The sequence below is a fragment of the Nansenia antarctica genome (assembly GCF_963989245.1).
Source record: "Nansenia antarctica genome assembly, chromosome: 5".
Lineage (NCBI taxonomy): Eukaryota > Metazoa > Chordata > Actinopteri > Argentiniformes > Microstomatidae > Nansenia > Nansenia antarctica.
The window spans coordinates 56361985-56387053 of record NC_137690.1 but is presented as its reverse complement, the minus strand read 5'-3'; the positions used below and the strand labels follow the sequence as shown (position 1 = coordinate 56387053).

The following is a 25069-nucleotide window of genomic DNA, read 5'->3' as shown; positions in this document are numbered from 1 at the left end:
ATGGCACTACGCACCGGGAGGACTTGGTTTGGGCAGGTCTTGCGCAGAGTCTCTCGGCTGCAGGGCTCCTGGTCCCGGCGATCGAGCAGTCTCTTGTGTCTCTCTGCGAACCAGGAGCAGAATCTGGGGACCTGTTACAGGGATCACAGCCGTCTCCACTGCTCCAGCGTCCACCGCACCCACCGTCACCAACACGCACCAGTCTGTCTTTCCTCTTCCAGTCGCTGCCAACGCTTTCCCGACTGCTGCGCCTTCCCGGGGGATCCGAGGGGACATGAGCCCCTCACTCGCCGGTTCCTGGTGGCCATGAAGCGGCAGAACGTGCGGACCTTGTCCCTGATCATCTGCACGTTCACTTACCTGCTGGTTGGGGCCGCGGTGTTCGATGCCCTGGAATCAGATTTCGAAATGCGGGAGAAAGAGCAGTTGGAGGCTGAGGAGAAGCGTCTCCAAGGGAAATACAACATTAGCGAGGATGACTATCGAAAACTGGAGACCATCATTATGGAGGCCGAACCCCACAGAGCCGGGGTCCAGTGGAAATTTGCGGGATCATTTTACTTTGCCATCACAGTCATAACCACCATAGGTGAGTATACTCTTGAAGTTTAATTGCGTAACAGGATTACGCACACCACTGTCAAGACAGTGCCATTTTACGGCAATAAAACCGTTATAGTTGCAGTCAGGGTTGTGAATATGCGTGAAATTATGTTATGTATGTAGTTACAGCACTTAGAAACACTCCATTTGGCGCAAATATAGTCTAAAGAACATGTTGTGTACGCAGGCAAGTGCTTCAAAAAAACTTGTCGAGCAACATGTAGGCTTTCCAGCATTAACCAAAGTCGTGTTTTTTCCCCCAACATCAATCTTTGAGGAAATATGGGGCCTGTATGCCATATGGTCTATACTGTTTATGGTGTGTTTATGATATGTGATGGCGAAATGTTGCTTTACATGCTTCAACAGTAAAATGCGAGTTTTTGCATCATATTTATGCACAGTAACTTTATAGACCATAAAACACGTTTATAGGCCTTACAAAACTGTAACTGTCAATTCAAACTCAATTATTTTAACTGCATTGTTAGGTTCTGATTTTGATTTATTCACTGAATTGTTATTTTAGTTTTTGGTTTGCCAGCCCTCTCTTGAAAAATAGATCAATGAGAGTAACGTGGATAGACAGGTAAAAACGGAACAAATCAGCTATTTACGTTTTTATGATAAGCAAGCCTATAATGAAAACAATGTAGGCTACTGTACATGTCAGCAGTAAATCATTAAAGGATAAGGACTCTCCTCTACCTCTGTGCCACAATTCCCTTGAATCAAGTACATCATATTGCACCAAGTTGCTGATCCAAAGATACAAGTTATTTGTCAGTGTTTCAAGTACTGTAACTATTATTCGCATCTGTACTGTTTACTCTCTGCAACAAAAGATGAATCCGTTAGCCTACGTTTTCGCTTTAATTCAACCCGACTTAATTGCAACCGCTGTGATTTAGCCTATAACACGTCAACACAATCTAAAACTGGAGCCATCAGCATCTGAAGTCCCGTCAGCTGTTGCTGCAACACACGAGCGTGGTGCTGAAAGAACAGCTCCTTTGAGTTTTGCTGCCGACAGCCACGTCATAAGGGAGGACCTGAGTTTGGAAATGCACGACTAAAACGCCCATAACCTTTCTCTCCTAACACACAGGTCCAAAAGGATCAGAAGCCAATTCCGAAAGGGCAGGCAATCGTATAGCAAGCAAACACATTGTATCCAACGTGATGAAGTAAACATTGAAACAGGAAACATCAGATGTGTGCTATAGCCTACGTGTAAGAGACGCGAATGCAACAGGTGCAGGCCTAAGCCCATACTGTACATTTGAAGTGTAAGTAGTGCGTACAATTATATGATCAGCAGTATATTAATAAAATGGCTGTTCAGAGACTGAACATGTAGCTGAGGCTACATCAATACTAAAGTATGCGCTATCGTCAAGGCCTCCTTTGACCTCCACAATAGACTGGGATATATGCACAGCTTTTTTCTGGAGCTTATATCGTTTTTGATTAATTCATTGTGAATTCACTTTGCTATAAATGTCGACCAAAAAAGCATTTCAATCATTCCCGTCTCTGGCTGCACAGGAACCCACACACACACGCATATTTATATATATATATATATATATATATATATATATATATATATATATATATACACACACTCACACACACACACACACACACACACACACACACACACACACACACAGATAATGTATTTCTAAATAACAGACTGATCAGTGTGGACGGAGTGACTCTATCTGTCATAAGACAATACACTGGCCTTGTTGGCTGTTCTTATTAGTGCAGGCTCAATGCTTCAGAGGAGGGGTCAAATGTACCCTGAGAACCCCTCTCATGGTTCCTGTGTGTATAACACTGGTTATCAAAAATCGATATCCACAAGTGGACAACTGGATATATCAGCATCACAGTGTTTTTTTTATTATCACCTCAGTACTAGGCTTTTTGCTGAGACCCTGTCTATGTTTATTGCATGTGAGAATGTACAGGAACCCACTGCCGTCACTTAAGACAGATTATGTCATCTTAAGGCAATATTTGTGCACCAAGAATAGAATCAAATTCCAATCCCAAAAAATAAGTCGAAGCCTTAGTGATTATCATCATCAGCAATCGTCGTCACCACCACCACTAAACTGATAACTGAGTGGGAGCTAAAATTAGATCAATCAGTCTAAAAAAGAGGACAAGGTGAGATCGTGTGAGCAGATGTAACAACAGCTGTAGCAAGGTGCGAACCCTGGTTGCCGTGGAGACACCGTGTACAGTCTCTTGATTATGTTTGCAGTTCTAACTTCACGTTTCCACCCGTCCAGATTGCCCAGTGAGTTGTTTCCCCTCATTTCTGGGACTAATTGCTTGGAATGCGACCACTTTTCTGATGTCTTAGCGCATCATTGAGTAAAGACAGCATGCGGCAAAGCTGAGGGTTCTTTAGTGATCCCTGTCTTAGAGAAACTCAACACCACGTTAGTTCCACACATGCTCGGCAATTGATGTTCACTGGACAGGCCTACAATGCACAGATGGGTCAAGGATAGGTTATAATACAGAGAATGTGAAGCAACAAGTCATGAGAGTCAAATTGTTGCAAATTGCTTTAGCTCTGTAAATGGATAGCTAGTTAAAGCATGTAGAGTTGACCAGTTTTCAAACATGTAAAATATGCATATGCATGTGTCCTGGTATGCCGATACACTCATACTGTCATACTGTAGTTAGTAGCAAGGATGTATGCACTGTGATTAGATCATGCCATGTATTTGTTTCAGGACTAATGGAGTGTAGTAGTGCAATATGACATGAGACACAACCCATTAGACAATGCACTCCGTCATTCAGAGCACTTGCAACCAAACGTTTTAATACTGTAACAGGCATATACTGTACATTTCATTCACTGTAAATACAGTAAGAAAATGGCTGCACTCAATCAAATTCAAAAAGCAATAAACGTATTGCTAGAATGCATGCAAACGTTCCCTTTTGTCTAGCTTGTGTACCTGAGTGCAAGTGCACTGACGTTCTTATTTCTGAACAATACCCCTCATGTGGCAGGAACACGCTTTTAATCTTTCTGCTTTTGGGTCATGAACACCTGCTCAATTCTGGAAGATAGTGTCTGCCCACTTCTTTTAACCTCAATACTATTTTGAATGACTGTACTACTACTACTACTACTACTACTACTACTACTACTACTACTACTACTACTACTACTACTACTACTACTACTACTACTACCACCACCACCTAATACTACTACTACAACACTTTAAACACACATGATGCTGAGGTTAAAAACTATAAGAGAGAGCGGGTCAAGAGAATGAATCACTGAATTGGTCACTGAATTGGTCCTCAGCATTGTAAAGACCTCTCTTGAGATCTGTTAATTTCTCACTTTAAAAAGTTTCATATGAATCATCTGTCAAGCTTGTTTCTGCAGATGAGAGTCATCATTCATGTAATGGTGTTTTAACAACTGTAAGGAAGACTTTTTAAATGTTGTATTCCATAGTAGCGCTTTCCAACAAACATTTATGGCTTTAATTCATTTTCATTTGAGGTGTACCACTGACAATGTCAATCGCAACTTTATCAACCCTGTTACATTGGTATTGACACTCACACCTATTTAACGATGTGCAGCAACACATTGGACCCAAGACCAGGTGTGCATTTCCAATCAAATGAATGTGTGTACATTACGCATAATCTGAAGTGTTGTCATGTCATATGGGTTGGTATTTATGAAGGCATTATGCATTCATGAGATGGTAAAACGTTTATAGATTCCCTAATGAGAGTCAGTGGGGCTCCAAGCCGTTGCCAACATCAGGGGCAGGTAACGTAGCCTGTCATCTGTTTTCTCTGGCCATATGTTTCCCATTTGTATAGCAGAGAGAGGTGAACAGGTATGACTGATTGGGGAACAGCATGGAAACACAACTGACTCCCTCGAATCTCATCTGCCAGAATGATAGCATCTTGCACCGATACTGTGGTAGGGCCTATACCGCCATTTTGATTGACATCTCTCCACAGCCAAAGGCACTTTACCGCTTCACTTTTTCCCTCCTCTGCTGCAATCTCTTAGCACATGCTCCAAGACCGTAATCTTGACAGGGATTGTTCGATGAAGAGCTCTGGAGAAAGATGGAGTTTCGTGGTTTTGACAGTGATTGTTTTGGTGTGTGTGCGTGTGTCATATGTTATTGCTTGTATTGAGGAGTACCGCTTCCACGGTGTGAATCATGGGTGACCAGAGGCTCATTGAACATGATGGAGCACAACGAGGAGGATTCTCTTGACATCTGTTACTTGTTTCATCTTTGTGGTCATTACATACAGTATAGGTAGAATACTACTTCACTCAAAGTAATCATTCATAACTGTTAACAGATGTGAATAAGGAATAAGAAATTGCTTAATAGATAGATTTACTTTCACCTTGATTCATGCAAATTACTTCAAGCCCTTTTCCTTGACTTTGCATTGCAAGCAAGGCTACATTGTGTAGTTTGAATTACAGATAAGAGGGATATTAACATGTTTTCATGGACACTTTAAATACATTTAGGAACAGATTTATAACAATGAAATGTGTCTGTTTCAATGTACAGTATACTACCTACCATTCACAGTTGTACAGTAGCAACATTTTGTCACTGCCAATTAGACATTTCTTTATGTGCCCAAAGGTGTCTACAGAGCTACTTCTTGTGCCTCATGAGGACGAGAGGTACTATGGATGAAATTAAGAACACTGGTTATCATGAATATTTTAATTGTCATTATCCTCTAATGTACTTCCATGAACCCACTTTAAAATGATTATAATCTACTGTTGGGCAGCTTAATGACATTTTTGTTCTGAGAGGGTTTAGCTCTTACAGTTCTGGGGCTGTATATAAAAGTATCCATGAAGTGTTCCTCTCCATCCCATTTCAACGCCACTTGAACTCAGCTCAGGTGTTGATCAAATATAGCCGTTGGCATATGTACTAGCGTCCTACAACCCCCTTGACATAAACGAACACCATCATTAGAAAAACTAATTCCAAAATGAAGTGTTTGGTGTAGGGTTGCAAAATTCCCCTAAGTTTGGGAAACTTTCTGATCATTTCAAAAGTTTCCATAAGTTTCCAAATATCACATCAACAAGTACTGAAAACTGGATTTGGGATAAACAGGCTTGTGTTAATCGTCATTACTTATTTCATAACAACCCTGGCTTGAAACATTCATGTTAAAATCAAATGTCTATATATCCCCATTCGGCCCTCCCCTTACTCATGAAAAATGCAACAAAATATGCAGGAATCCTTAAACACTGGTGCACACTGGTTGTAAAGGGGTACCATTATGAATTATAAATACAAATGATGCCGTTATTTATTTTAAATATTGATATATGCACATTAAATATTGCATAGTCCCTTTAAAACATATGTACTGTAGAGTTTGATAACGGACCCAGGAAATAAATGATTAAAGTTGTGAAATTTCAAACTTTGACTATGCAGCAACTAATGGACTCTCAACCAGCCATTAATGGCATAATGAAGAATCACCTCTGAGCCTGAAATACCATGCATGTCAAACCTTTATCAGAAGTGAATGTTGATTGAGCTTTACTTTTAACAACAGCTGAAAGTTGGAGCCATTGTGTAGCCTATACAACACAACATACTATGATATGTTTTTTTAATATAAGACTGGCCTTCTATCATGTACGAAAAACACATGTTGAATTAGTAAACAGCTGTCAATTCTTGGTCATGGTTATTGACCTCTGAACTCTTTCCAAAAAGAAATTGCTTTGAACTATTATAAGCACTATCTCTGTCCATTTACCAAGCTGTCTGGGGCTAGCGAGTGGGCGCTGCAGCATGAGCTGTGACATTTAGCACATCTGCGCTTATCCTTTGGCTGCAAGTATGGTATTGATCCATGAAGTAAATTTTTCCTCACTATGGCCACCCAGCTCTTTGAGTCAGCATGCCACAATACCTGGCTCACTCACGTCTTCCTCATTCCCTTCTGAACCCCGTCTACCTCATTCCCTTCTGAACCCCGTCTACCTCATTCCCTTCTGGAACTCCGTCTACCTCATTCCCTTCTGGAACTCCGTCTACCTCATTCCCTTCTGGAACTCCGTCTACCTCATTCCCTTCTGGAACTCCGTCTACCTCATTCCCCTCTGGAACACCTTCTACCTCATTCCCCTCTGGAACCCCTTCTACCTCATTCCCCTCTGGAACCCCTTCTACCTCATTCCCCTCTGGAACCCCTTCTACCTCATTCCCCTCTGGAACCCCTTCTACCTCATTCCCCTCTGGAACCCCTTCTACCTCATTCCCCTCTGGAACCCCTTCTTCCGCTTTGTGGTGCTGTAATGTATTTTCCTCCAAACAAGCATTTTTATGTTTTTTTTTGTCAGCAGTGTGTTGTTGTGTTGTGCTTTCTATATAGTATAAGTTAAGTTAAGTTATACTGCTGATGGTTGCACTGATGCAGTGTAATACTATTTATCTGACAGATAACATAGATATTCACAGCCTAACATTAGTTAGGCTGTGAGTCTTTGTATCCTTTTTCCTATCTGTAGCCTACTTTTCCTTCTTTACATGACTGTATTCATACTCAAGCAAGATCATTTTAATCCACAAATCTCTCAAATGTGATTTATTAAGGGGATCTACTTACTGTACGAGTTACCATAGAACTGCAGAATGAAATTAGCTGAGGTGGTTTGTACACGCTGTGCTCTACAAGTGATGTCTTTGATGCTAAATGGAGATTCCCTTGGGGTTGGGGTTGAACATACACAGCTAAAGTAGTTGGAGAGCTTTTGTGCTGTAGAGTTTGACTGCTTGGAAAAGCAAATAAAGCTCAAGGCTAATGAACATGGTGCTCACAGCACAGGGGAGCGATCCTGCCAAGAGATGCTGAAGCTGTATACCATGTGGCCATGGGGAGAACTGCAGCTGGCAGTTTTCCCATTGAAACCAATGTTTAACTTCACACTCCATCGATCAAAATAAGACCGTGATTTCGGTTTCTATTATTTCGATTTATGTAGTCCTCTGCCTGAGACAGATTTTTTTTCATAGCCCAAAAGCCACGTAAGAAGCATTTTCGTTTTTTCTTATTTCTTTTACCGAAGTAAAGGCAAGTCACAAGCATACATGCAGGTCCAAAGTAAACCTGATGCAGGTCACCAAAACACTGAAATGCCCCTCTACTTAAGCAACTGACTGCATCTGTGTTAGTGCCACATCAGAGCATCCCACCACTAAGGCGGTGCCCATAAACACAATTTTCTGGCTTCACTTCATCAAGGAAATCCATCGGAAGTGTGTGTGTGTGTGTGTGTGTGTGTGTGTGTGTGTGTGTGTGTGTACATGCATGCCTGCATTGCAATGAGCAGTGGAAACAATCACATTATGTAGCACTGAGAAGTTCTACCAATGTTAAGACATAAAGCAGTTGAGTAGAATGAATGAAACAGATGTAACTGAATAATAATTGTTTGTTGTTGTGGTGGTGGTGGTGGTTTGCAAATGAGTTACTGTGTTTTTAGATGTGATTAAATTTACATAGAATGTAATGTATTGTGTAGTTACAGTTGTTGAACACCCAAGTCTGTTTCTAGGATATTAGACAATAGTTCATGCCAATTAGCTTAGTGCTTACATCTGGGGCCTCATTTACAAAGCTTTGCGTAGAACTGGCGTAAACAGCCTCCGTACATATACAAAGCAAGAACATTTATGCACACCAACATTCAGATTTATAAAACGGTGCACACACAAGTGGAATTTGCGGTGCGCAACGAGCGTCTCGCCCCACCCTTTTTACCTCCCATAGTTGCCTATAAATGGTCAGTGAAACGCCCAACAAAATGGCGAAAAAAAGATATTTCACCCAGTCAATTTCTGCGCAACAGTTCTGCGCAATGAACACGTCATAACAATATGAAACTCTTCTCCCGTCTGCCAGACCATAGATCAGTGGCGGCTGGTGCTAAAATTTTTGGGTGGGGCACAGGTTATGGGGGCATGCTCCACGGGGAAGAATATCAACTTTAAAATCTGGATTTACAGTCGATTTTAGCATGAGAATAACAGTGTTTCCCCTAGGTTTGCTGCCTTGGGGGGGTGGCATGGACCGTGGCATGGACCCCCCCCCCCCCCCCCCCCCCCCCCAAGCCGCCTCACGCTACGGAAACAGGAGATAGGCTCCTTCCCTATGGGCCATTAGGCTCGAGAACCATCGGTTCTCAAGGCTACTTACTTATGTGGTCTTGACTACCTGTCCACTTTCTCACCTGGTTCTTGCTCTCTCTCTCTCTCTCTGGTGTGCCGACACCATCCTGCTCTCTCTCCTTCTCTCCCTCCCTATCCTCCTCTCTCCCTTTTGCTTTCAACCAAAAGGCAAACATAACAACCAGAGTATTTATAATCTAATAAGAGGTATACATTGATCCATATCAATTTATAACATAATTATAATTGAATTTTGGATTGCTGTGGGCAATGCAGTCAGATAATGTCATTTTGACATTACTCTCTCACCTGGAAAAAAAAACATGTCCAACTATACTATACAAAACAGACATTTCAAATGCTTCAATCCACTGTCCATGTACTGTAAATATGCCATTATGGTATTACCAATGAAGCCCAATTCTAGCAGAATAAGAAAGATTGTATATCTACTTTAACTTAAGTAAAATAATAAAGTGCCTCCAGTTAGCTCTTTAGCTGGCATGTGTGCAGCAGACTAGCTCATCTAATCACCTCTGAGCTAGCTAGCTAGCTTGATAGTTCTTTGACACTATTTACAATGGAATTATAGTCATTGTCAAGTGTCAGTCAGACACTTTCTAGTCACAATAATAACGACCAATTTTAACCAACTTTCTCTGTTAGAACACTCAGCAATTATATTTGCTAACGTTTCAACTTGCTTACTTTCTATCTGAAGACATCTCACCCGGCAAAAACTCTCTCGCGTCGCGCGCACAATGTTGTATTTCTGGTTTGGAGCCGGAAATTGCAAAACGTCACGTTTGACGTCAGACTTAACAACCGGATATTCAGGGATATTCAGGGAATTTTTTTATGTTTACTAACCCTAGTGGTAGTGGCCCTAGGCTGCAGCCTAGGTAAGCCTATAATCTGCGCATGCCAAGAAATAGGAGACAGCCAATTGGAGCGCTGCTACAGCTCACGTGTAAGCCAAAAGTATTTGGCCTGCCATAGACTTGCATTCGGCCGGCGCCCCGACTCCTCCCCCTATGTATTTTAACAGTGAATTTTACACACACACACACACAGATAAAATGTTTATTGTATTGGAGGATTTTTAATGAATGCTGATAGGCGCCGACAGAATATCAGCCGCATTTTGTGAATAAACAATGTTTATTTTTAAAAAAAACTTTTACAAATCGCAACTAGGAACTGAAGGTGGGGGCGGCGCCCCAGCGCCCTCTATCGGCCAGCCGCCACTGCCATAGATAATATATACATTTATACAACAGTTAGTTCCGACCAAGTCATTTGATTTGACAAGAGGCATTCCATGAGTGCCGATATACAGTATAACAGCACTGGGACTTTTAACTATGTATCACTCCGCCGCACAGGTGTTCTATTAAATGACCGTTAATACAAAGTAGCTAGCCTGCGGATGTTTGTGTTCGGGTTACTAGGCAACAGTACAGTTGAAGTTCAGTTGCAGAACTTCGGTACTCGGCCTGCGGCCTCGTACTTACGATATTCAGTATAACAGCACTCCTTCTCGTGTGATATTGCTTAAATATAATATCTATGTGCCAGACTGTCTCGACTTTATATTGTTATTATATCGACTATATATGTATTATTTATGATAATACATTTCATAACATCCAAGTATTGTTTAATAATTACAGATCCAATTAAATATGTTTCACGATTAAACTCTATAACATATTGAGGGTTTGTTTTGCTTGATGTATTTATTATCCTAAATCATGTTTTTTTCTTTTAGATTAGTGTGTGAGGCGTACAGGACAAGAGCGAATAAGATGCACGTATATTCTTTGTGTACACTCCTTCATATATAATACGTGAGGTAATATTTCGATTTATGTTGGTGGAAATGGCATCCATTTCAAAGTGTTTCTCCGGTTTCATCCTTCTGCCAGCGGAGTTGCAGTTGCTCATTTCTCCAGTTTCTGGCGTACGCATGGGTCCCAGTGTGAGTAGAGGTGCGCAGTTTCACGCCAAGTTAATTTTTTATAAATCCCAAAATTGAGGGGAAATGTGCGTACGCACGTTTTTGGGCTTTATAAATGAGGCCCCTGGTTAGTTAATCCAGGGAGGCAGGTATTTTATTCACTTACAACGCTACTCTAATTTAGTTGACGCAACAGCTAGTCTGTTAGATATTCATGTGTAGGTTTGCTTTCATAGCAGACAGCGGGAAACACTGTGCCTGAGGCTCTCTTTCCCCACTCATCTGAATTATCAAACAGAAATCACAGCGGTCACCCGGCTGAAGTAGAATGAAGCTCATATCTCTGATTGTAAAATAATCCACGTTGTAATGGTTTCTCACTTAGTTCCTAAGGACGAAACCTGATGAATTAATTGATAGAAGCCAAACCCATCATACCAGATTTAATTCACAAATTGACAGCTACATGATAAAACATAGGCTATTGCCCTGCAACGTAATAGCCAATTCACCACTATGAAATAGGCATAGGTCAAAGTTATTGCCAATGGAGAATTGATTTTTCAATTATGTTAATGTTAAGTGAATTGAAATTGCATGAGCAGAAATGTGAAATACGTTTTTTGGTGCCAGTGACTGAAAAAAACTAAGGTGGAATGTGTAAATCATTACCATAATTATCTTGAATTATAATTTGTATTAAATTAAATAGTTACGGAAGTTGAGGATTTTCTCAAACTATGATGAAATGCACACTTAGTCTGGTTGTCCAACCTGGTCTCACACGGCAGCCACCCAACCGGTTGTCAGACCTGTTAGTGCACTGGAGAGGGGGCATGTTACTTACAAATGTTTGTTGCAATTAGGATCATCTCTTTCACACCTGTATCTGATTTAACAAAAGATCAGTTTATGGTCATCCCATTTATAATGATGGTTGCAATTAACCCTATGAAATGTTTTCAGGCACTTCTGGAATTGCAGGTAGAACAACAGCCAAATTTAGCAGTCATTTAGCACTCAGTCAATTGATGGAATTAGATCCACCCCTGTGCAGTGTCTGGGTCTGTCTGGCATACTGAGTGCCTAGGTGATCACGCTCTCCGACTGGAGAAGACAGAGGTAACACAGGGGCCAGGCTAAGACAAATGAGATGGGCTGCCAGAGTCAAGAGGGTGGCGTCCGCGTGGCGACCACTAGTGATGAGCACCTGTCTGACCACTGCAGTACATAGACATAAGAGCCTGTTGACAAGCAACGCAGGGCTTACCAGGCCCTGTCGCTGCACTCCAATGTGTCCCCAAACCACATAGAAAAAAATTATGACAAGACTTGCACAGTACATCATTGTCATCGGAGATGCAAGGTTAACTACAGACTAAGCCCACATAAGTCCTCATTACAAGGAGTGTGGGGGTAGACCAGACACAAAACGGATGTCTCTGGGGAGGTGGCGTGCCAACGTCTGTTGCCTAGCAGCACTAAATGGCCCTATTGGGTGATGCCAGGCAATGAGCATCATTAGGTGTGCCTTCATAGAGGACAGAGAGACAACTGGGTGAAAGCCAAGTTGAGGGACACGGCAAAGAAAAAACAGTTCCATAAGGGTCATTGGCATAAGAAGGGTTAGGGTTCTACCATTTTTTTTAGAACCATTTTGATCTGAACATTTTTTTTTGAAGGAGAGACGTCTTCGAGGGTTCTTCACATTGTAAAGGGTTTTACCTACTGTACAAGAACCTTTTCCATTTTTGGAAGAAGAGTTATTCTTCGTAAAGCAAAAAGGGTTCTACATAGCGTTATTATTCAAAGAGTTCTGCACGGAAAAGGGTTCTACCTACAACCATTTTCACCAGAATAGCCTTTTAATTTGGGGGAAAAGGGTTATTCGGGGCTTCGTCGCAAAGCAATCGATTTTTTCATCTGAACAACCCTTTTCTATTGTAAATTGTTATTTGTCTTAGCTGTAGACAGGGCCTCACACTGTAACAATGTCTGTAATCTTAGAAATAAAAATAAAAAACTGTAGAAATGTCGGTATTTTCCTATAGAAAATGTCCATCACCAAAGCTTCAGAGTTCTGTCATATAAAGAAAATACCAATCCAACAAAACACATGAATCTGAGCACAGAAGTTAGAATCAAATAAGAACCAACATCAAATGTATATCAGTTTGTGAGATTATGCAATACAAAAACACAGAAATTCACAATCACCCACAATTCCCTAGCAAATGCAAACTTGCTCCTTTCTGTTGCAAGGGCATTGTGGATAATTGTGAATTTCAGTTATTTCTTTTGCCTGTGTACCTGTGATGTTGGTTCTTCTTTGATTCTAATTGTATTATGTCTGCACAAGCGGTTTGTTACGTTGGTTGGACTGGCCTCCATTGCCTGGAAATGTACAAGTCTATATCCCCCAAAGGGTTCTACCTACAGCAGCACCGCATACCGCTGCTATAGGGGCAAACCGAAGAACCCTATATGGTTCTAGTGAGTTTTTCTAACAGTGTACAGGAGGAAAGCTCAGACTAGTGGGTAATATTCCATACAGACGGAGAGCTCACTAATGTCACTAACCACAGTTGTGTTCCGAGGCCGTGGCTGTTAATCAGGCCTGAAGACTGCCCAGTGGGGGATACGGCTCCATGCAATCAACAGTGCGGCAGAGAAAGCACAAGTCAGTGGAGGGCACTATGTCATCTTCAAACCTAATTCAGCCCAGGTCCAGGGATGAATAATTACACACTAATTCAAAATGTTCCACACGTTGCCTAGCGGTAGAGAAAAGGGTGATTCACGAGGGGTATCTGGTTTTTGCGTTGACTGGCGGTAGCATCACACAGACATCCATCCATCCCTAGAGCCACATTCAGCTGAAGTACTTCAAAACACGTACTAAAGACCTGAAATCCTCTCATCTGCAAACCCGGTTCTCTCCAGAATAACCTCAGTTGGCTACTAGGGTAAATCAAAAACCCCCCTAACCCTTCTGTAATAATTGTCTCGCAAGATCAATTCAAACATTTGATTGTGCCTGATCAAGTAGAAGGTTGTGTTTGTGTGTGTGTGTGTGTGTGTGTGTGTGTGTGTGTGTGTGTATCAGTGCACACACAACCTCATGTTTTTGTTTGATAGAGAGAGGCACCGAGAGGACTATTCTCCTTACTTTGCATCGAAATCCACTGTACTGTCTGTATTGGTCTGAAAGGAGGCAATAATGCCTTTGTGAATAGAAATCTATAATGCTATCCCCGCCCAAGATTGTCAGCTAATAACAAATAAGCCTCCATGAGCAGCACTAATTACTGACCTTTGCATTATTGACAATCCCATCAACACATACCCCAACTGTTTATTGGTGAGCTCTCTTTAATGTCTAAGTAGCTGTTTCTGTAAATAGCTTCCAGTTGAGGCATTTTCACTGTTCTGCCAACTCTGTCCTTCTCTCTATTGCACGCCATTCACTTTCTCCTTAAAAAGGATAAGATAAGTTAACACTAAACACACCATAGGACAGTAAATATTGCTTGTTCCCAAAAAGCATAACCCCAAATTGTTCACCATTCTGCAGGTATTTACTACTTTGTGTTTGGCTTGACCTTATAATGTAACTTTAACCATACTCAAGAAGCACCAGTAATTACATCTAGGTGGAGGATGTGATGTACATACAGTACAATGACATGACAACAATAAAACCCAAAAGAACAAACATACAGTATAGGATTGAAACATACAAAATAAATGATTCATTTCGATATGAAATGATCATATCTCCAGCCTGACCCCTGTTCTGAGTACAGTAGCCTATCTTGCGATGAACTTTGCATTAGTACTGTGATGCAGCATTGTAACCTCAGATCCCAATGTGTACTCCTCCGGGCACACTCATATTGAAGCCAGGACAGATGCTGGCTGTCCAAGAGGATTGGCACCAAGAGACCAAGAACACTAGCTTAGGCTCCACGGTGGTGGATTTGGTGCTTTCCGTGTTGCTTGGCAAAGCATGGCATGGGCATTCAATAGCTGTTGTCCCATTGTGTTTCTTGCGAATATCTCAAAACTCTTGAAACCAGCCGATGACCAAACATTCAATGCTTGAGCTAAAGTTTGATTGATGTATTATGCGCATTGCGCTGCAGATTCATTGACTGTATCAGTGTTATTTTCACACAACGATAAAAATGTGATACATGTTCCAGTTGTATTCTTTGAACAACAGCATAGCAAACATTAACAACATCTACAAATATATATAAACACAAATATAAAACTTGAGAGCAAATAGTGGGTAGTGCAATGACATGACGTTATTGACCTCTATAAACATCTTCTATAAACATCTTAGCAAGAGGCACTTCAACAAATTATAAAGTTTATTATGCATCGCCTCTTTTCCTACAACTAAAGTTACACAGATTAATAACGTATACATGCCATATCTTGGATGTAGACATAATGTAAGTGGAGAGGAGATTGATCAGGACTGCGGGAGTTGATATTACTACGGAATTAATGAAAATGAATGAATTTTTATTATTTTACGGTACCCTCTCAATTATATTTTAAGTGAGACTTTAATCATTTCCAATTATACTTTCATAATTTCCTGGGTCTACCAGGATCATTCAAGTGTACTTGAATGATCCTGTAATAGGCGATTCCATGTGGCCAGAGATTCTTTTACGCAACGGTGTGAAAACGCTTGTGTGGCTAGAGATCAGATGGGCACCGAAATTGTGTTTCGTCATCGTGAAGCCTGAGCCTAAAACAAAAGACAGATGAGACAGACTGTTCCCCACATGTGTTCAGAGGGTTCATCTTTTTTTTATTTCTTTTTTTAAACTTTTTTTTAGAACATCCTTTTTAAATCAAACATGGAATTACGATCTCTTGTTGTGAGATGAGGCATGAGTCACATTTGCTTAATACCCACCCCTTCATGTTATGTGAAATTATTCTCAGGTAATGTGGGCCCAGAGGTAAAGTGGATACAACAATATGAGAGTGGCGGGTGACAAAATAGCTTTCTGATAAAGTACTAGATGCCACAGTGGTGATCAAATCTGAATTTAGAATATCAGGTAACATTGCAGCTTAGTGTGTATTTGCATGACTGTATGTGTGTGTGTGTGTGTGTGTGTGTGTGTGTGTGTGTGTGTGTGTGTGTGTGTGTGTGTGTGTGTGTGTGTGTGTGTGTGTGTGTGTGTGTGGTAAGAGAATGATTAAAATGTTCAAAAAGATATGTGCTTGTAGAAATTTGCCTCATAGCTGAGATGATAAAATCGGTATCTTGTATCTTGGTCAAAGTGTAATTTAAAATGATTAATCTACAGCACAAATACTCTCAGCAATTATACACTGTAGGCCTTAATAACAATGTTAGAAACTAGGCTAATACATTTAAAATATAAGATAAAATGCAGTTGAGTTAGAGCAATATGAGACATTTCACAATATATTTTCACTGTAGGCACAGTTAGTTTTATGTCAGTCTTCAGTCTTTCATGTCGGTCATCATTCTCTCTAGGCTGAATCAATGCTGTGATTTTCCTCTGTCTGTGATTAGTGGCTTGATTCAAATTGGTTACGCAACATTCTAATCAGAACACTTCAGACAAGGAGATGTGAGTCCATGCCTCTGTTGGTGTGGGTGATGAGGCGAATAACTTTTCTCATGTATTTCTCAAGGTCTCGGTTTGATTTGTACCTAGCAAGCATTAGCATTAGCTTGGATACATTCTTAGAATAATGTCATCAAAAGTCCTGTCCAGTAGACATACATTACCATGGTGCATAGAGACAGTCAAACTGGGTGAATTGCAACATTCATACAATAGTTTATGGTAATCCAACATTCTGAATGGGATGACCATAAACCATAAACTGGTCTCTTGTTGAATCAGATACAGGTGTGAAAAAGATGACAACCAATATTTTCCCTGCAAATAGAGCATCAATAAGTGTACACCTGGGGTTCGTCTCCTTATTAGATAATCCAGTTGCCACCAAACATTTACAAGCGACATGCCCCCTCCAGTGGACGCTCTAACAAGCCTAACTGTAAACCTGTTTTTTGACTATTGGTGCCTTTCATCGTAGTTGGAGAAAATCCTCTGTCCATTTGTAGCTCTCTCATTGAATGATTGAATTACAATTCAAGATTATTATGGTAATGTTTATTTTCTCTGTCCTTGGAAATATTCTCTGCTATTTTAAGCTTTGCGTACCTGTTCGTTTTTCAAATTTCATTTCACATCTCGGACAAATTAAACCGTGTTACTAAATTATCTGAGGTTGACCAACGAGGGGTCTATATTAGGCTTTTATTCATTCATTCATCTTATTTTCTCCAAGGAAGGGTTAGGGTTAGACGATTAAAACGGATGGATTATTTTACTATGTACTACTACTTATCAGAGATAATTAAAAAATAAAAGACTGATTGACTGTACATGCTATACCTATTCCTCTCTGACTTCATTACATTTCAGACCGGTGACATTTGTGATTTCTAATTGGTTGGTAATTCAGATGGGCGGAGGTAGAGAGCCTGAGTTTTCCACCGTCTGCTATGAAAGCAACTTTACACTTGAATATTCAACAGACTAGCTGTTTCCAGCTAAATTTGGGTGTCTTTTTGGTTGCAAGTGAATACATATTTTGCACGCAGCTGATCATCGCAGGTCATCTGCTGTTCTCCTGCCTCCCTAGATTAAATAATTGAATGTAAGCACTCAACTGATCGGCAAGTCAGATAGTTTGGTTGCAATTGGCCCACTCTGTTTCAGGCCTGGTCAGCCGACCTACATGGTGTACAGAGACAGTCAGACGGTGTATGATGCCTGGTCAGTCGACGTACATGGTGTATTCGGTTGTTAAGTCGTGACGTGTTTCCGGGTCCAACGTTGGCTGAGGCGCTCTCTTCGAAATGCTGCAGTAATAATAATAATAATAAATTATATTTGTATAGCGCTTTTCTGAGGCTCAAAGACGCTGACAATATGGGAAAATGGGAAGGTGCTGTGTCCCTTGTTGTATGAATAGATCCGAGTCTAAAAAACGATTGAACTGTCATTCTACCGCTTTAGTACACTGGTACTCTGGTGCGGGGAATTTTTTATTTGGACCCGGAAATTGCTAAACATCACACGTGACGTCAGACTTAAAAACCGAATAGAGACAGTCAGACACAGTCTTGTCAGTGTGGTGGCTGGCAGGGAGCGGCATAAGGTGTTCTGACTCTGCTCGACGCTCCTCCTCCTGGCCTTCAATAAAATGCCATGGCTCATGACAGTTGCAGGGTTACTGAAATAATTTGAGGTGGATTAACCTGCAGAACAGAAAAGCCGAACTTTCTGACATGTTTGTTATCGCATAACCAGTCATTCAGAATGCTCTCAGTATTTCCCCTACAATTGCCTTGGGGTGGGCGGGCCAGATCTACCTCCACACTTCGCTTCGTGCCGCCCTGGAGAATGGTTTTGTTTTTGTTTTGTGTGCGCGTGCGACGTGAGAGAGTTTTTGCAGGGTGAAAGCTCTGCAGAAGAAAGTAAGCAAGTTGAAACGTTAGCAAATATAATTACTGTGTTCTGACAGAGAAAGTTGGTTCAAATTAGTCGTTATTATTGTGATTAGAAAGTGTCTGATTATAGTTTCATGGTGTGAATAATAGTGTCAAAGAACTTGCAAGCTAGCTAGCTCAGAGGAAATTAGATGAGCTAGTCTGCTGCACACTTGCCAGCTAAAGAGTTAACTGGATGCACTGTATTATTTTACTTAAAGTAGATATACAATCTTTCTTATTCTGCTAGAATTGGGCTTTATGGTAATACCATAATGGTATATTTACAGTGCATGGACAGTGGATTGAAGCATTGGAACAAACCCTCACTCATTGGAAATGTCTGTTTTTTGTAGTTGGACATACGATTTTCTTACAGGTGAGAGAGTAAGTAAAGACAGTATCTGACTCTATTGCCCACAGCAACCCAATATTCAATTAGAATGATGTTATGATTTGATATGAATTCAATGTATACCTCTTATTAAATTATAAATACTCTGGTTGTTATATTTGCCTTTTGGTTGACAGCAAAAGAGGGAGAGAGGAGGATAGAGAGGGAGAGAATGAGAGAGAGCAGGATGGTGTCGGCACACCAGAGAGACAGCAAGAACCAGGTGAGAAAGTGGACATGTAGTCAAGACCACATAAGTAGCCTTGAGAACCGATGGTTCTCGAGCCTAACGGCCCTTAGGGGGCAGGAGCCTATCTCCTGTTTCTGTAGCGTGAGGCAGCTTGATGTACAAGTACAGTCCATGCCACCCCCCCCCCCCCCCCCCCCCGCCAAGGCAGCAAACACCGGTGTAGATGCATACTGTATGCATAAGTGAGTGTGGTGGTGCTTATGGGGTGTCGCTACGGGACAGGTGTCGCTCGGACTGGGAGGGCAAAATCACAGTATACCCACTAGAAAAAACTAGACTACACCACTGTTCACCACACAAAATACAGAGACTTGGGTCAAATCCAGGCTGGGCCAGGCATTTATTTAACTTAAGGGCAGATCAGAAACTATCATTTTATCATCATCATCAAATCCATTCTAGTAATGTTAATTACTATATAACTGAATAACATTTAAGACAATGCTAAAAACACCTTTAGGACTTGAAAAGATATGCGAAAATGACTAATTACAAGAACACTTCGCTGCCCAGCTTAGCAGCAACACAGCAATCGTGAAGGGGCATCAGGTGTGTTGTGTCTTAATTGGCCATCCCTGAGTCTAATTGGGTGTCTCCTATAAATGGAGAATGTGTCAAATGGTTGGGGAACATTTTGGAAGTCAGAGGAAACTGATGCAAACAGTCCAGTACGTAAAACGTACGTAGTAATACGACACAGATGGTTTAGACTAGACTTAAACTAGACTTTCAGTTTAATTCAGATTTGTTGAGTTGATTTCCGTGAATGGTCTGTGTATTTCTAAACACACAGACCATTTATCTACCACCTCATCTTGACTGGTTTTGATAAATTTGACTGTGGCAAAACTGCTAAAATCTGCATAAAACTGACAAACTGCAGCATTCAGTTATAAATCTCAGATTTTGTCACTTCTGTATACCCACACCAGTTTTTATGGTTTGATAGTTCTACATTCTTAGCCCAAAAGATCCAAACTGTGCCCCAGGCATTTCTTCAAAAACAAATCCTAAAAGTGGCCAAGCAACTACAGTAAGTTATTTATTATTTATCTCAAGCCAGAGTTGACCAACAAGCAAACTGCCAATGCTCACCCACTACAGGTCCCCCACATTCAGACCTACAATCTAGTAACAACGGGAACTTATGAGAGCCATACACCACATACAGTACCAGAGCTGGTACATTTCCAACTTTTACCCAGTACTGGTATTGGTAATTGTATTGGTACCACGTTCCTTATACCTGATCTGGCCCATGAGCAAAGTTCCAACTGTACTGGGTAGTACTAGTTCTCCTCATTGGGACCGAAAAAAGTGGCCCAGTAACGAGAGGGAGGTATCAGGGACAGCATGATAACTAGCATCAAAGGAATGGCAACTTTAAGTTGAAGTTGTTGATTTTTTAATATTTTAAGTGTCATGTTCATGTGCGTACACACACACACACACACACACACGCACACGCGCGCGCGCACACACACACACACACACACACACACACACACACACACACACACACACACACACACACACAGTCCACAAACATGCATGCACCTGTGCATACACATAAGCACCTATGCATTACAGGTCTTTTCTCAGGAGAACAAATGTGTGTGTTCCCTTGACAACAATTGATAATAGAGTCATTATAACAGGGCAAACAAATGACAGAGTCCAGCACTGCAACAGAAAACCAAGTATCCAATCAACAACATCAAAGAAGCACTTTAACAGGCCGGCTCAGAAAGGAAAGATAGATATTAATAGACTCATTACTAAAACAGTATGGCAGCCATCTCTCTGCTTTGGACAATCTTGCCTTTTTTAAATGAGATCATTGTTCACTGTAGAAATATATGTCTCCACCTGTAAAAAAGGAAAAGAAAGAAAGAAGGAAAAAAAAGGAAAAGAAAGAAAGAAAAGAAAAAAAGCACATTTTCATTGCACCATTTTTTCCATTGCATTTAATTTTAATGCCTTAAGATTATTCTGGAAAGGAATAGAAGAAAATGAAAAAAGAGAATATAAGAAGTACTTCTTGAGCTTGCCAGGAGACTGCAGCTGAGAGGAACGTGGCAGATGTGTTCCCCATTACTGTGGAGCTTGTACAAGGAAACCAGTACATCCTCTCTGGGATCACCAGGTTACCTTCTCAGTTTAAGATTGAAAGTGTATGGTAAGTGAGACAGCAGTACATGCCATCAGCTTACCGATGCGTATCCCAATGCATATAACTAATTTCAATACAACTTGGCTGGTGTTCAACTCTGCACTTCGCAACAGATTCTAATTCACATCTCTGTGTCGGTGGGAGATAGAGCTGCAGAGGGGTTCATTGATGTGTGCTGCAAAGTGGAGCAGGACACATTTCTACTGACAATGTGAGATTTGTATTTGCACCCCTCGGTAATAAGATCCAAGTCAGCCACACAACTCCTTAGAATACAAAGAATGCAAAGAGAAGCACCACCGTCATGTACCGCGTACATACTATAAATACATGCAGAGAGAGAGAATTTGAAGAATAATTGTAGAAGTCAATCCAACAATTCAATGGAATGTGTCTTCCATTACAATATATCTGTTGTGGAGGCTGTCTACAAGGCAGTGGGTTAATAATGCAGTTAGCATCACTGCTAGTTGCAAATCAGATTGATTGAGTGTCGAGTTTATAAAGATGATCCATACACATGTGCTTGAGTGGGCAGACAGCCATCAGCGAACATACGAAATCAATAGTAAGGGGCACAAAACACAATGAACTTGCTCAGGTTACATCCATGAAAATCAAAATAGGTGAGTAATGTGTCTTTTTCAAAAGAATTGCATGGATAAGAGTGGAGGGTGTTATATACGTAGGTGGGAGGTATTTGGCTGTGGTTTTGGTTGTTATGAAGAGCTACATACTGTACTGTACAGTATATGTGGGGGCAGAGAAGAAATATCTAATGATCTAATTGATTGTTCCGTTTTCAGAAAACAATATGGATTTCATTCATGGAGAGCTACTGTACATATTGTACTGAAAACAATGTGAATAGAATGCTGTTAGAGCTATGTACATTGAATCATAATTCTTATCTGGAAATAAACAAAAGATATTACCTCTTTTGTTACCAGCACAGGTTGAATTTGAAAAGCCCAGTACAGTCTTTGTGTGAGTCAGCAACTTAAGACCTAAAGATAAAATCTAATTAAGCTAAAAGCCTTATTGGCCACTCCACTCCTTTCTCATCCAATAACTCCTACGTTCATTTCCACACTCTATTCCAGCGCAAAGGACCACAGAGGAAATTTCAGACTAATTGGAAACCCTAAATATTTGGGCCCAAATAAGATACATTATTGGACCCATTTCTGTGTTGTGCAGCTTTTATTCAGTGCCCATTTGGGGTACCATTCAAGAAATGTTTTTGCTCGGTCAAATTTGTAACCAAAAGCCAAAAATTACTTTTCTGGGAAGTGGTGGGTCCGATGAAGACATTGAAGATAACAAACTCATTCATTCTAAAAGCAATAACAAGAGCAGGATACGTTGTTTACAACATTTTGTAAGAGCCGAATATTTCATAGTCAACAAATAAAATACTGTTCTTGACTATGGAATATTTTACTGACCATTCTGCTGATATTCTGACAGAACCATACAGCAGTCAATACTGACGCTGGTGTTACATACTGGTCACTGTTTCTGGTTTGTTTTCTCTCTGCAGGTTATGGGCATGCTGCTCCAGGTACAGACGCAGGGAAGGCCTTCTGCATGTTCTATGCCGTCCTGGGGATCCCACTGACCCTGGTCATGTTCCAGAGTCTTGGTGAGAGGATGAACACTTTTGTCAAGTACCTCCTGAAGCGCATAAAGAAGTGCTGCGGCATGCGCATCACCGACGTGTCCATGGAGAACATGGTGACAGTGGGCTTCTTCTCCTGCATGGGCACCCTGTGCATCGGGGCTGCTGCCTTCTCCCACTACGAGGACTGGAGCTTCTTCCAGTCCTATTATTACTGCTTCATCACATTAACTACAATAGGCTTTGGGGACTTTGTGGCCCTGCAGAAAAACCGGGCCCTGCAGAGAAAGCCCCTGTACGTGGCCTTCAGTTTTATGTACATCCTGGTGGGACTGACGGTTATCGGGGCCTTCCTCAACCTGGTGGTCCTGCGCTTCCTGACTATGAACAGTGAAGACGAGCGGCGTGATGCTGAGGAGCGGGCATCGCTGGCGGGAAACCGGAACAGCATGATCATCCACATCCAGGAGGAGTCGCTGCAGCGCGGGCGGCGGCGGCGGCTGGAGCAGCAACAGCAGCAGTATCGGGCGGAGGTGACGGACCTGCAGTCTGTGTGCTCCTGCATGCACTACCACTCACACGAGTTTGGCAGCTCTGGGGGAGGGGGAGGGGGTGGAGGGGGAGGAATGGGCTGTGCCTTCTCCCACCAGAACTCTTTCAGCTCGCAGCTGAACCCCCATCAGTACTTTCACTCAGTCTCCTACAGGATTGAGGAGATCTCACCCACCACCTTGAAAAACAGCTTCTTCCCCTCGCCCATCAGCTCTGTGTCACCAGGCCTCCACAGTTTCACGGACAATCACCGACTCATGAAGAGAAGGAAATCCATCTGAGCCTATACAGAAAATGTTCAGCTTTTTATTTCATTTAAGAACAATGCATCTCCAATGCTGCTCCTAACCAAATCTAATTTTAGCACTTTTTATTTTGGTTGATATAAATAGAATATATAAAGGATTATTCATGGCTGCGGGTAGAAGATGGAGCGTTGGGACTAAACAACAAACTTTCTTGTGAGGGACACAAAGCATGAAGCATGGATACTTATTTTCCAGCAAACTGGCCCATCGGAAAAATACAAAACAAAACCACCAGACCTTATTATACCATTCCTTATCGCCATCTCACAAAAATAATATATTGATCTTGGTAACATACCAAATGATGCACACTTGGCATTATGGGAGAGATATTATTTTTTAAAGGGAGTATGCCTGTTTCACCTTAACTTGAAATGATTGCAGTTACAGTACAGTGTGTACTATTCCATTGCCTCACTGCAGACAGAGAAATTATGAATTTGAAATTACTTAAAAGCATCAGGTATTATTTTGTACAAGCAATTATATCTAGGAAAAAAATTGAAATGGTTTCGTCACAGAACATCATGCCAAAATATTGTTGCCAATCTTAGCATGTGCATTAGTAATTAGTGTGCCATGGTTACTTTATTTCATTGTTTGTATTTATTTTTCTAAACAGCAGATTTTCATATATGGTACATGTGTCTATAGATGTTTTTTTCTGAATTTCAGATTGTGTAAAATATGAGGACAAGGAAAGGGGTAAGCAAGAACTTTTAGGCTTGCCAGTTTGAAAAAGTTGATAAGTGCATGTACTTTGTGAGATTGGTATGCATTGACAAATGGGGAAAATCATAATAACCTTGCAATTTAATAGAATTTTGATAGCAAATAATAATAAGAACGATTTAAAAAAAAGTTTTATCTATTTTGCCACTTAAAGTAATTCCAGCAATTATGTATAGTGTTAAATATTTATTTGCTTTCCAATTTTTTCGTTGAAAAAAATTGTACAATAACCTTTGCTCTCAGGTTTTGAATGGATAGCCTTTTAGGTATGCTCCCCAAATCAAATTACATATGAGATCCCGGAAATGCGAATGCATCTGCCAAACAAAACAATACATATCAATTTATTTTCTAAAGAAGTACTCATTTTCCAGGAAAAGGCAATTGAGATGCATCATCTTACTAAGGGAAGCTTCCTGTCTGATACAGATAGGTGTGGTTGGCTTCAGAGCACATTATGGCATTCAGCTGCTCTACACCTTTCCTGTAATGATGCCTATTCAGCCATAAAGGGACATGTCGAACACCTTTGAGCAATTCTGTTAGAATGTTAATGTTGATGACAGGCCTATTTTAGGAATCAGAACATTCAATATATGCCATTTAAGTTAACAATGAAAAGCATTTGAGATACAGTACACATAA

The 25069-nt window shown here is 41.0% G+C and overlaps 1 protein-coding gene across 1 annotated transcript; it reads left to right on the top strand.

Annotated features, from left to right (window-relative positions):
- kcnk9 (potassium channel, subfamily K, member 9) lies at nt 1-23665 on the top strand (the record flags this gene model as incomplete). The annotated part of the gene is made up of 2 exons (XM_080532436.1): nt 1-589; nt 22755-23665. 2 exons carry the CDS (start codon nt 1-3, stop codon nt 23663-23665), a joined length of 1500 nt encoding a protein of 499 aa, XP_080388562.1.
- Between the last annotated feature and the right edge of the window lie 1404 nt (nt 23666-25069).